Source organism: Aythya marila (genome assembly GCF_965140915.1).
Source record: "Aythya marila genome assembly, chromosome: 15".
In the NCBI taxonomy this organism is placed as follows: Eukaryota; Metazoa; Chordata; class Aves; order Anseriformes; family Anatidae; genus Aythya; species Aythya marila.
In genome coordinates this window covers 10,128,210-10,140,941 of record NC_139056.1, presented here as the reverse complement: position 1 = coordinate 10,140,941, position 12,732 = coordinate 10,128,210, and the positions used below count along the sequence as shown (strand labels likewise).

Sequence of the window (12,732 nt, the reverse complement as noted above, 5' to 3'; positions counted from 1 at the left end):
ATTTTATTTTTTATCCACATTAAGCATCACAGCAAGAACACAGCTATTCTCAACCATGTCATATGGTTACTTACTTTTAGCAACTTCTTTTAATAAGAAAGAAATGTTGCCTTAAAAAAAAATTGTTCAAGTAGTACATACTAGAAACAAGGAAGATTTTTTTTTTTAAATCAGTTCCACCATACAAATATATATATTTTTTAAATTTTTGGCAGAATTACAAATTGATCTTTTCATTAATCAGAGCTAGAGCCTAACATGATAAACACAGAGCAAGAACATTTTTTTTCCTCATTAGGTAATTATAGTATTAGTTTAGTTGCAAACTAATAAAAGTAGTCCTGTGTATAGACAAATACAAAAAACAGGTAGATCAAAGAATATTGCACATGTATGTCCAAGCAGCACTTAAACACAACCCCACCACCACCATGAGGGATTATCACAATCTGTAAGAAAAGTAGTGCAACCAGAACTGCTTGAGTTTAAAAAAACACAAACAAAACCAAAACTAAATTAAAAAGGCAGTATGGGCCTGCCTTCACCACCCACCTTATCGCTTGGTTACAAGTGGTTCCTTACTTACCTGCCTCCAGCACAAACACGCAGCCAGCTCACACTGCAGCGCTGCGTTACAGCACCTGCTCTACCACGAGCTCCAGGCTCTGCAGGGGCAGGTAACGGGACACCACTGCGCACCGACTTCCACGCAGCACTGGATGTGTTTGTTTTTTTTTTTTAAGGTCTGACAGGGCACTGCTCTGCGGGGCAGGCTGAGCTGGCCTCGTGCCTTCATGTCAGTCAAGCAGCCAGTTGATCGCGCAGCTCTCTTGTGACAGTTTACAGCAGCTGGGCTAGACCTTGTCCTACTGGTCCATGGTTGGAAAAGCGCAAGCTTCAGTTTAAGAGTGCAATACGCGCTTCAACCATCAACATTGCTTGAGATCACTGCAGAGACAAGGCCACTGAGACCTCTGGTTTATTATACACAGTATGAGAAAAGTACTGCAATCCACTGCTATATGAAAGTGGAATATATCGTGAATACTTGAAACCTGCATTTAAGAACCAAAAGCATACCTCTCTCTATGCAGCTATGGCTATACGACATTGGTGTTAAGTTCCCGTGTCTGACAAGAAATACAAGATCCATGTTCCTGAGACAAACTGTTCAGCGCATTGAGCACAACATCTGGCATGTGGTCTGTTATCATCTTGGGACTTATTAAAATGCTGCTGAAGACTGTTTCGTTTGACCAGCTTGCCGTGTATTTAATATCTGAAGAGCACAACCTAAAAAACACAAAGACTGGACTGTCACAGGTGATAATCCCAAACTGGGATGAGGCTTCCTGAAGCTCTGAACAGCCTGGAGAGGGCTTAGGGAGCAATGAGACCCTTCTCACTGCAGGAAAACGGGCTTCCAAAGAGCAACAGGGCTGGCCCTTGGGAAACAGATGGAAACACTGCTATTGACCAGCCCTGAGGACAGAGCCATACAGTTTCTTTCACCATTAAGGCACAATCCCTGTTAAGGTGCAATCAAATAATCCTGCTCACAAAGTGCAGAACACTGAGCAAAGAGTGAGGAGGGATTAAGCAACGCATTCACAGAGATACCAGCGAATTTGGGGCAGAAAGCATACAGTGGGATCAGTACAAGGTCAGACACCAGATTTAATGCTGCCTATACTACCTACTTAGGATTTTATTTTACAGAACAGTACACAATGGGGCTCTCATGTGCTAGTCTAGTCAAGAACAAAAAAAAAAAAACAACACGATTAACTGCTGTGCTGTGGAGTAAACGAAGGAGAAAAAAGAGAACTCACTAAAGTAAAGCAGAACAGCTGCCATCAAGAAAATCTGCCAGGTCTTAGGTGTTGAAGTATCTAACTTATAAAGCCAGTATTAAAATCTTTAAGCATTAAAGATTTTATGAAACTTAAATGAAATACTTACTGATGTATTGAATGGGAGGGGAAAAAAAATTTCCCCATCCCTTTTCTTCCCTCTTTTGGGAAGTCAGAGAAATTTAAGTTAGAGATTTTTTTTGTGCTCTGTAAGATGGTCTTGTGCTTTACAGATGCTCTTATTCCTGCTTCAGAATAAGAAGGGACAGAAGAAGCAGAAAGAAGCAGGGAGGTGCAGAGCAAGGAAACAAACAAACAAAACCACCACAAAAGCTGGCTAACATACAATAAACAAACATGGTTGTTGGAGATGCAGAACTGGAAATGTACTTTGAAAGTAAGAAACAGCTTGAAATAAGTTTTAGGAAGACAGCACAGTGAATATTAATGAACATATACATGAACGAATATATACATTTATATATATATATGAATAAAGAACATATAATAACAAATGCCATTATTGAATGAACATATACGAATATATATAAAAATAGATAATTAATGTTTAATAATGAATGTAATGAATCCCATTATTCCACTTACCTCTTGGAGCTGCATTCTTCTACAATATGGATAATCTTCCCTGGAAGATACAGATGCGGATACTGTGGCGGTGAATGTAAGTGCGATTCACCATCAAGGGCATTGTATGAAGGGGACCGATGAACCATTAAACTCTCCTCAGCTAGAAGAGGCTGGGTCAGGGCATCTTGGTTTCTACCATCCAGCTCAGTTGGGAAGTTATCTGGATCTCCTCCAAACACTTCGTACCAACACCCACGCAACAAAATCTGGTACTGAATTCAGAAAGAAAAACAGCTGAACTGAGGCTTGGTGTCTCTTTGAATAACTGATTCTAGTTGTGTGCTTGCATGCACATGATCTGAAACTACAATAAAAGATTAAAAATGATTGCATGCACACACTCCCCAAACTTTCCTGTTTGGTAAAATCTCCTTACTGAATTTTCCCCACAGTAATATATACATCTATTTCACCAGTACCCAGCCCAAGACAACAGTAATGCTGTGTAAAACATTACAGTCTTTACCACGTGAATTATTCTGTGTGGATTCTACTGTGCAGATTTAAGTCCTCTTGCACATTTATTTTCTAACTGTCCATTAATTTATTCTAAATTCATAATGTCATCCAAATAGTGCATTACTTCTAATCCTGGGACTACAAGGAAATCTGGTGGACACAGCACATTTAGCTTCACATATACAGAGATGGCTGTTTTAAATCTTTAAACCTTTGCTCCATACCTTCAGTGTCATTTCACCTGACAACACTGTTCCAACACTTTCAGAACTGTGTTTCTAACCAACAGTAAAGATAAGAGGTAAGCAATTAACACTTTAATGGAGAATTATTTGCCTTCCAAATTAATTCTGAAGGGAAAATTTAAACAAAGCCTCTAATTTCTTTACTTCCTGATACTAAATGGTTATTAATGAAAGCAATCCTATTGATTTTTTTTAATTAGTTTCTTTTAACAGCAAAACTAGCAAACTGATCATTTCAGGTCTTGGATATTGTGCATTATTATCTTTCAGGTCTTGAACCTTGATGTCCAACAAGATAGACTTCTAGGTAAGACACTATCACAAATGTCACTGAATTAAAAAGGCAATTTGTTCCAAGACACAATCAACTCCCATCATTAAAACAAAAATACACACACCACCTGCCACTTCATTAAAGCTGGGGCTTAAAACAGCTGATGATTCCACTGACTTTTAACCATTACCTGCTTTTAGTTACCTTAGGTCTGTTGCAGTTTGCCACAATTCTCACTATTCTCCTCTTTAAATCCTCCATGTTGGGCATGCTTAATCTGTTCAAACACATATAGAACAAAGTAAAGCCTCCTATTTTATGTAATCTAACTCGTCTCTGAAAGAACAATTTAAAAATATTTCCATCTCACCTTGCAACAAGGTCCTTTCCAAGAATGACTGAAACAATGAAGTGCTTAGTGTAATCTGCAAGTGTTTTGCTAAAAGAAAAGACACGCTTTAGATACCTTGAAGAGATATGCACAATTTAGTTTTATTGTGGTCACTACTATTCAATAATAATACCACTATGTGGCAAGAAGGACAGCAGCATTTGCAGTCGGTTCTTCAGTAGGCCTTCAGCCTTCAGACCTACTCGCATTTAGGACAGAGGAATTTTGATGCTGATTATAACACTAACAGAGCATTTTACTTCTGAAACATTTATACATTCCCCAAAGAACTCAACTGTAACTAAGAATGAAGCAAATACAATTCTACTGGGGAATGTACAGAAAAACAATACAGTCAAGCTCATCATCATCATCTAACATATCTGTCAACTATCTTGAAGTTCTTGACATCTTAGATATAGAACCAAATAACATAAGTCTTGTACTTACCTCAAAAGTCCTCCTGGAGGAGAAAAGGCATAACATTTTAATGTTGGGAAAGAGTTCCTTAGCATGATTGCCAATATAGAAGCTGTTCCACCACCCAAACTGTGACCAACTATCACAAGTTTGTACTCCTACAGAAAGAAATAGAAGATTGAAACATGGATACAGAAAAAGCTTGGTGTAACTATTCTGGCAAAACAGATCATTTGGAAGGCAACTTACTGGAGCAATTGTGAAAGCCTGGTTTAAAATTCCATCATTTATTAGCTTTTGATAGATGTAATTTGCAGCTTGAGTTATTCCCTGCAAGACAGCATTTAAAGTTAGAAGGATAACAATCTAAAGTGTGATACATGTATACTTTAAAAGCAATGCTATACAAAACCAACCTTCTCTTTTAACACGCTCCTAACAGCAAACTGTAACTAAGTGGTCTTGGGCAGAATGGCTAAAAAGCTTTCAGAATACTCAGTAAGGGCATGAGGTTGGTCAACAGGATTACAAGTTCTACCTTGCAGTGCCAGAGACAGTATTTGATGCAACAAGCAAGCCACTGAAATAATTTGTGCAATCCATCTCATTAAGAGAATGCTCTTCTAGTTTAACTACAGGATCCCAAGTATTTCATTTTCTTACCGCAGAGATCAATTCTAAACAACCACAGACTGCACACACCTTATGTACAAAGCCATTCTCTAGAACATCCTCCAGTGTCAAGTCTTCACAGTCTGCTGACAGATCAGTGAGAATGTCCTGTAAACAAAGCAGCTTTTGTCAGACCTCTCTGCAGGGCTTCATGGCTCACAGGTCACGCTGTACTGCTTAACGTTCTCATAGGAACAATCACCACGCTGACTTCCCAGTTTGTAAGCAGCCAAACACAACTGACACCAGAACAACACCCAAGCAATCATATACAGCAATCACAATCGTGATTTCAGCAACTATTTCCAAGCTGCAAACACGTGTTGCAAATGCACCTTCGCTCACAGTAAAAAAGAACAACCAAAGTCCTCCCTCCACACTCCTTTCCAGAGGCACAGGGAAAATCACCCACCCAAGGACAGGAGCCTTAAGCCTGGAAGACCCATACTTGTGAGTGGGTTGTTTTTAAATGTGCCAGTGTCAAACAATTTTCTCTAGATCTTAGGAGTTAACCCAGTCCTATAAAACCAATTGCATATATCAGATGGATGATACCTCAAAAGACAAGGTTCCTCTCACAGCAACCACAATAGCTTCTTTTTTGTGATCCAAAGCAACAAAAAATGGGATCTCATAGATCTGGAGGGAAAAACTGTATTCAGTAAACATACCAACTTTTTATAAAAGTAAGCATTTGTTCTCACCTTCTGTAAGCTCCCTTATTGAACTCTTTATTCTATTATGGAAAGAAGCTGAATTGTTTTTTTATCAAGTTACTATTAAATGCCCTTATTGCAACACTGAGACAGATTTATGTCAATGGTTTTGTGACTGTTCCCTTAGACTGAAAAAAAAGAACTGAAGAACATGTTTCAGGGCCTGTTTTAATTTGATTTTGCATCTTGTACTTTATAAATTTTGAAGGCAAACTAGAAACTTCACCCCCTGCTTTCACTAATTTAAATCATTAACCTTTTTTTGGAGAATGCCTGTCCAGATTGTTTACCTTGTTATGAAAACTGATATGAATGAAGTCTCTGTACTGCAGTCCTGTTATTTTTAGGATGGATCCAAAGTGAAAGTTATGACGATCACTGCCCGTTATATCAGAATCTGTTGGTCTACTTCCGCAACTAACAAACACAGAAGAGAAAAACTTTCATGGTCAAATTTTTTAGGTTTCCTTTCAGGAATCAAATTCATTACATTTGCAGAATGATTTCTGCCAGGAATCAAAAGCTCTTTTTTTTTTTTTCCCCTCCCCCCCAGTACTACTATTAGTCTGTAAAGGATGCTACCTCTGCCCACAAACCTAGTTTTGCCTGAGCAGCATGCCATACATTTTCAGCTAAAGGACTGGCAAATACACCATTGTTACAGGACTACCAGCAGAGCAAACAAGGCAGTTAAAAAAGAATTCTTAAGACTAGGGGCCAATGATAGAAAATAGAAACAAGCAAAAGGAAATTTCAAACAAATTCTCTACAGCAGGCTTCTCTGATGTTTATCCGTTGCATTATGTGATTTTTTTCCAAGGGATTTATTATTTCAGAAGATTAAACAATTTCATCTTACTAATTAATAAAACCATGATTGCAGTCATAAACCTCAGCGGTCAATTAACTATGTGGTAATCCTACTAGTATCATGCACACTTCAACACTGACCGCAAAAGATTTTTTGAGTAAAGGGGTCAGAGGGAATAAAACAGAAGCTAGAGGTACAGGGAACTTTCCCTAATTCCTTTTTGGATTGGAAAAACTGCTGACACATTTATTTCTACACATACTTACCCAACAGACAGCTCTATAAAGCCTCATTTTAAAACATGGTTTAACTCTAGTACTTCTTTGGTTTAATTCCAATCAGCTCCAATTCTTGTGTCATTTTGCTAAATTAATTTTATCTCAATCACAAACTATTCTTAAGAAACAAAAGCTAATCGGTTTCTGAGGACAGAGAGATGTTGAATTTTTTTTTTCCCTATTGAATTTATGAAGGATAACTCTACCAGTCAAGCTCATCTACTCCCATGAGTGACATAATGAAACAAAAAAAAATGCTATTCAAACAGTTTTGTTTCTGCTAACACTAATTAAATAAAAGAAAGCTATCTGCTTTTATGGAATGTTACGTGTTTGTGATCCAACCTACCAGTCACCATTGAGCTTACAGAGTGCAGTAAATGGGTTGGTGTATACGTAGTAGGGCCAGCCATAAGCAGCTGCAGCAAACAGCATATAGTGAGCAGCATTCTCCAGCTCAAAGTCCAAACCATCAGTCTGCGAGGACAGGGGGAAAGAAGGAGGAGGAGGGAGAGGAAGAAGGGTGTGTTAGGCAACCCCAGTATAAAACCTGAACACAGACTACTGAAAATTAAGGCATGATGAAATACTTTTCAAAAGGAATACCTCAGGGTCTAAAAGGAACTTAGAATAACCACTCGTATTCCAGGAAAATAATCTGTTTATTTACACAGCTATAGAGCTCAAGAATCTTGAAAATCTCTCATTGAAATATTTTTCTTCCAATACTTATTATACACCGATAAGCTCAATACTGATAAGCTCAAAGGAATGGCTAAAGAGCAGGTCTCTCTGGAAGGGATGTTTTAAGCATGACCACATTGCCTAGTTTCAAAAGTAACTTGATAGGAATGCTTTGATTGAAGTAGAATTATATACTTCAGTGCAACACAGACCAAAAGAAGATAAAATAATTTACAAAGACGTTTTACCATAGCAAAAATCACTTAGCAAACTGTAACCCATCATCTCTACGCATTTAAAGAATGCTGGGTTTCCTTCTCATCTGCTTTGGCCATTTGTGTCAGACAGAACACTATACTAAGAGACTACTGAACCATTTTCTCTCTGTTCTTTTTCTCACATCTCTTCAGCAATGACCAACTGTCTTAAATGATTCCTTTTTGTACTTAATTCCCTCCGTTCATACATTCCGTGAAACAGAGGCACTATTAGTATAAGTGAATACACATTGAAAGCTGGAGTTTTCAAAGAGCCAAGACAACTTGCATCTCTTTTCAAATACTGCAGGAACATAAGCCTTTGAAAAATCCTACTCTTAACGTCTTCAAAAGCTGTGTCAGTTTGGATTCATAATCAATTTCCAACCACTCACTTTTAAGTTGTATTTATGCAAAAAGCAGACAAATGTTTTGACTGAAAATTCATCATGATGTTTTCGCTGTGTTTATTAACAAGTTGAATTGTGAATTTTTATAGTAGTGTTTAATTTCGTAAAAAAAAAAAAGAAAAAAAAAAAGGTGCACCAGGTGCTACAACAATCCTATCTTACCACAAGAGATGATGGAGAATGACAGAGGACTTCTTCAGGCTCTTTTGGGCAACTTTCCATTTTATCTTGCTCTTGATGGAGTAGAATCAGACCAGCTGCTATGTCACTTGGCACCAGATCAGTGTCCTGTTTAAAGAAATGAAAGAATGGTTAAAACCATCCCATACCTCAACATGTCAAAACAATTTTGCAAGAAAATGCACCTCAAATTCTATTCTTTTCAGTTTATATGAAAACTAACTACCCTCTCCCTACCTTTAGTACAAAATGAATGTTTTCTTCAGTAAGACTGATGAGGACTTTACACAAAATTTTTATCATTTAACAACATAACCTACAAAGGACTTGCTCAGCCAGATAACAAATAATGACCCCGATGTTACTGACCATTCTATGTCACTACATGAAAAACTTGTTTCTTTATACAGCTATTCCTACTCATTGAATACTGAGAACAAGAAAGAAGGATTTTACACAGGAGAGGACTCAAGGGCTTTTATTCAATTACCTGGGACAGTCACCTCTCCATAAGACTCACACCCTTTGCCCTACAAACCACTGGGCGTGCTGTAGCTGTAAATCAGCCTGCACTAGTACCGCTTAATAAACAAGAACTACTTGTCTTGAAATCATGAACACAGCTCAGAGTCCACTGAATCACGATTGTTTGAGCAGTAGGTGACCTAAGTTTGAGCTAAAATACTATGTCTGTGTAGTCTTGCAGTCTACATTCTGTTTCCAAAAAGCAGCTTCCTGCTCGTGCACAGCCTAGTCTGGTGTTTGCTCAGAAGTCATTCAGACCAGGAAGACTGCCTTAATATACTGCAGGGCTCTTTGTTTAAATAGTCAGAAAGAAGTCCGATTTTCTGCTATGGTTATGACTCCTTACTTGCAGTCAGGAGGTAAAATGCCCAGATCTTCACATACTGAGGAAAAGAAAACCGTTCTTGCTCTCCTGACTAGACACCTACGGAGAAAATACTGTTTTCTCACAGCCCTCACATTTGTGATGGGAGAGACAAATCAGAGTTGTATACACTGTGTGAGAATCACCTTTAAATTTGCAATTAGCATGTTCAAAACCTGATTTCAGTCAGAGACCTCTGGCTGAACAAAGGCACACGTAGCAACATCTGGAAATTCAGTTAGTCAAGAAAGAACACTAAAAAAGCTTTCCATCTTACTGAAAAGTAGTTGCGGAAAAGCTCTGCGATACTTGTAAAAGCCACTCGATGGTCATCATCTTGCACAATACAACAACACATTAACCTGATTCGTTTTTCCCAGACTCTGGTGGCAGTGTTCTTCACATTAAATAGCAATTGCCCTGACTGGCTGCTTTCCAAGTTCCGATTCACACCATCAGTGAGGTAAAACGTCTTTTTTCCTCCAAGTGGATCAAAGACGATTAGCACTCCAATGATGGTAAAGATGATGATAACCCAGCTGCAAAACAGGAGGAAGCAGGATAAAAGGGCTGTGAAACCAGGTATTTCTGACACATATGCAAGAAAATAGAACTATAGGTCTTGACAGACAGAAAAAAAGGTTAGGTACGAAATATCACACAAACATAATCTGTTACTGTCAGAAGAGTGCATGCTTTATTGTCGAGCCTTCAATTCACTAGGTGTAAGGACAAGGCTGTTTGCTCATTTCACCAGGGCACCAAACTCAGAATCACAGCCCTTCTCGCTTTGGAAACAGAAACTCTGGTACACAAAGGCTTCATTTTTCACTACCAGTTAAGCAATCTAGTCACTCCTCTCTTCACCTTTATCTGGTTTTCTACATTCCCATCTATCCTTCTTACACATTCTGATTGCCACCTCCTTTCTTTCACCCTTGAATGCACTCTTGCAGGGCAGGAAACTCAAGCCTGTTTATGTAGGGAAGGGCACAAACTCATTCCACTTGTCTAGACTAAAAAGCTTCTCTCCATTCACAAAGAAAATGTGAAGAAACCAAAATAATTCATAAGAAATATCAAAGCCCTCATCTACTGGTAAAGCGTTCACTGAACACATACCAAACAAGTAGAAGCAATATTTTCTGTTTCACGTGAAGTGGAAAACTTAATTTGTGGGTAGCAGAGTGGAGGACACCTTTACCTTGCAATAACTGTCCCCAGGATGGCGTTTATCACAGTCTTCTCGCAGTGCACACTGCTGTCTGACACCCACACAGCTCCTACAATAGCCCAGATGAATTCAGGCAAATAGAGAAGTAGGCGAGTATAAAGTAGCTTGGGAAGTGATTTTCTTGGGCCTGGATTAGAAATTGTTCCTGAAAAAAATGGGGATAATTTAGAACAAGAACAGTTTACAAATGCATCTTAAGTACATAAAATCCTACACAAATAACTTTCCGAGCTGTAGAGAAAGTAAGAAACTTAATTGAAACTACAAATTTCAAACTAGTGGAAAGCTATCAGTGAAGCTGAGGAAAGAAAACTTCTTTCCACTTGAATAATTTAAATACTCTTCTAATTAGAGCGTGTTGTGAGAACCAATATATTAGGAATTGTGAGGTCTCCTCTATCACTCCAGAGACCACATGCAGATTTCAGATTAATCTTCATGTCATTACTTTATATTGAAGTGCCTCACCAAGAAAAAAGTACTTTTCTAGCATTTTTAAAATCCAAAATGAAGCATTTCTACAAATGACCAGAAGTTGCACTAAAGTTCTGCTTAGCCACGCACTTCAAGCTTTAACTCCTGTTCTACTTAACATTATTTGCTGGGTTAATTTTATTGCAACATTTATAGGGATCACTTTCCTATGTATTTCTGCCACAAGCAATCCTTTGCAGCTAATGAACTTTTGCAAGATATGACTAAATATGCCTACGCAAGGCAAAGTTTACATCACACTTCAGGTAAGGAATGGATTTGGGATAAATTCCCACAAACTCCTGTCAGAGACACTGAGCAGTGTTCCATCCAGCTCTGGGGCCCCCAGCACAGGAAGGACATGGATCTGTGCAAGTGGGTCCACAGAAGGGTCATGAGGATGATGAAGGGGCTGAAGCACCTCTCCTGTGACAACAGACTGAGGGAGCTGGGGGTGTTCAGCCTGAAGAGGAGAAGGCTCTGGGCTGACATTACTGCAGCTTTTCAATACTTACAGGGGACTTATAAAAAATGTGGAGAACATCTGTTTACACAGGCAGACAGCGATTGGACAAGTGGGGATGGTTTTAAACTAAAAGAGGGGAGGCTTAGATTCGAGGCTGGGAGGAAATTCTTCATTCAGAGGTGGTGAGGCACTGACAAAGGCTGTCCAGAGAAGCTGCGGATGCCCCATCCCTGGATGCCCCATCCCTGGAGGTGTTTGAGGCCAGGCTGGATGGGGCTTTGGGCAGCCTGGTCTGATGGGTGGCAAGGGGGTGGAACTGGATGAGCTTTAAGGTCCCTTCCAACCCAACCATTCTGTGATTCCATGGTTCTAGGTCACGTGCTAATGGTGAACGTAGAGGAGATTTTTAAGATGCTCTGGTGGCAATGAACGTATCATTTAGCCATACCAAATTATTGTGCTCATTAATTATTTTAGATTTCTGACTAACGGAATAAATACTATTGACAAATATATATATATATGCTAGCATTATATTAGCATATAAATTAATGCTGACGGTTACTTAAGTTTGACTACCATTAAAGTACTTGAACTTTTATGTTTTGTTTTGTTTTTTCCCTAAAATATCAACACTGGAAGAAAAGAACACAAACATATTCAAATGCTACTAGGTATGTATAAGACATTGTTATTAACTCTTTACCTTGCATACTGACGTACACAAGAGCAGATAACGCACATATTATAGCAGCCAGGAGGACGAGGAGGACGAGCAGGTAGCTGTGCAGTAATCCTCCCCCGGGACAGTTGAACTGCCCTTTGTGAACGGCGTAAAGCACGAGGATGCCGATCCACCTACGGGAAAGTACGATAAGGAAACCTGTAGCTGGGAGCGAAAAGCGAGCGCTGAGGAGACTGCGTGCCACGAGGCTTCCATCCCAGTGACAGCAGAGTAACGGAACGGACGCGTTGTGCGGGGCTGCGGGGCCGTTAACACGAACACGCGGCACCGATTACCCGAAGCCGAGCAGCGCGGCGCGGACCCCGCCGGGAGCCGACCCGCGGCCGCCCTACACCTCGGGCAGCGGCACGGCCCCGTCAGCACGGCCCCGTCAGACCGGGCACCGCCGAGCGGGGCCGGGCCGGGCCGGGCCGCAGCCGGCGCTCACCCGAACGCGCCCCCCGCGCACCGCCCGCAGGCCGCGGGGCACCGGGGGTCGGTGCCGGCGCCTCACCACAGCACGCGGAGGGACAGCTCGAAGGCCCCCGGGAGGACGAAGTCGTCGCTGCCGATGGCCCAGCGCCTCCCGAACACCACCAGCCCCGGCATCGCGCACGGCCCGGCCCGGCCCGGCCCCCTCGGCCCGG

The 12,732-nt window shown here is 40.3% G+C and overlaps 1 protein-coding gene across 4 annotated transcripts in view; it reads right to left on the bottom strand.

Moving 5' to 3' along the window:
* The window catches only part of DAGLB (diacylglycerol lipase beta), a 22,918-nt gene extending 10,186 nt beyond the window's left edge, over nt 1-12,732 (bottom strand). For 2 of the 4 annotated variants that reach the window (XR_014318567.1, XR_014318568.1), the window contains exons 1-15: nt 12,600-12,732; nt 12,068-12,219; nt 10,392-10,566; nt 9,465-9,726; nt 8,281-8,406; nt 7,117-7,244; nt 5,969-6,095; nt 5,518-5,601; nt 4,993-5,070; nt 4,540-4,620; nt 4,321-4,448; nt 3,850-3,918; nt 3,684-3,756; nt 2,460-2,713; nt 587-1,293 (exon numbers count right to left, since the gene is read on the bottom strand). Coding sequence is in view for 2 of the 4 variants with exons in the window: in XM_082772856.1 (XP_082628982.1) it covers nt 1,101-1,293; nt 2,460-2,713; nt 3,684-3,756; nt 3,850-3,918; nt 4,321-4,448; nt 4,540-4,620; nt 4,993-5,070; nt 5,518-5,601; nt 5,969-6,095; nt 7,117-7,244; nt 8,281-8,406; nt 9,465-9,726; nt 10,392-10,566; nt 12,068-12,219; nt 12,600-12,694 (2,025 nt within the window). In the remaining 2 variants the exon portion in view is untranslated. Of the gene's footprint in view, nt 1-3; nt 1,294-2,459; nt 2,714-3,683; nt 3,757-3,849; nt 3,919-4,320; nt 4,449-4,539; nt 4,621-4,992; nt 5,071-5,517; nt 5,602-5,968; nt 6,096-7,116; nt 7,245-8,280; nt 8,407-9,464; nt 9,727-10,391; nt 10,567-12,067; nt 12,220-12,599 lie in introns of those variants that run through there. The other 2 variants (XM_082772856.1, XM_082772855.1) reach the window with 2 other exon arrangements.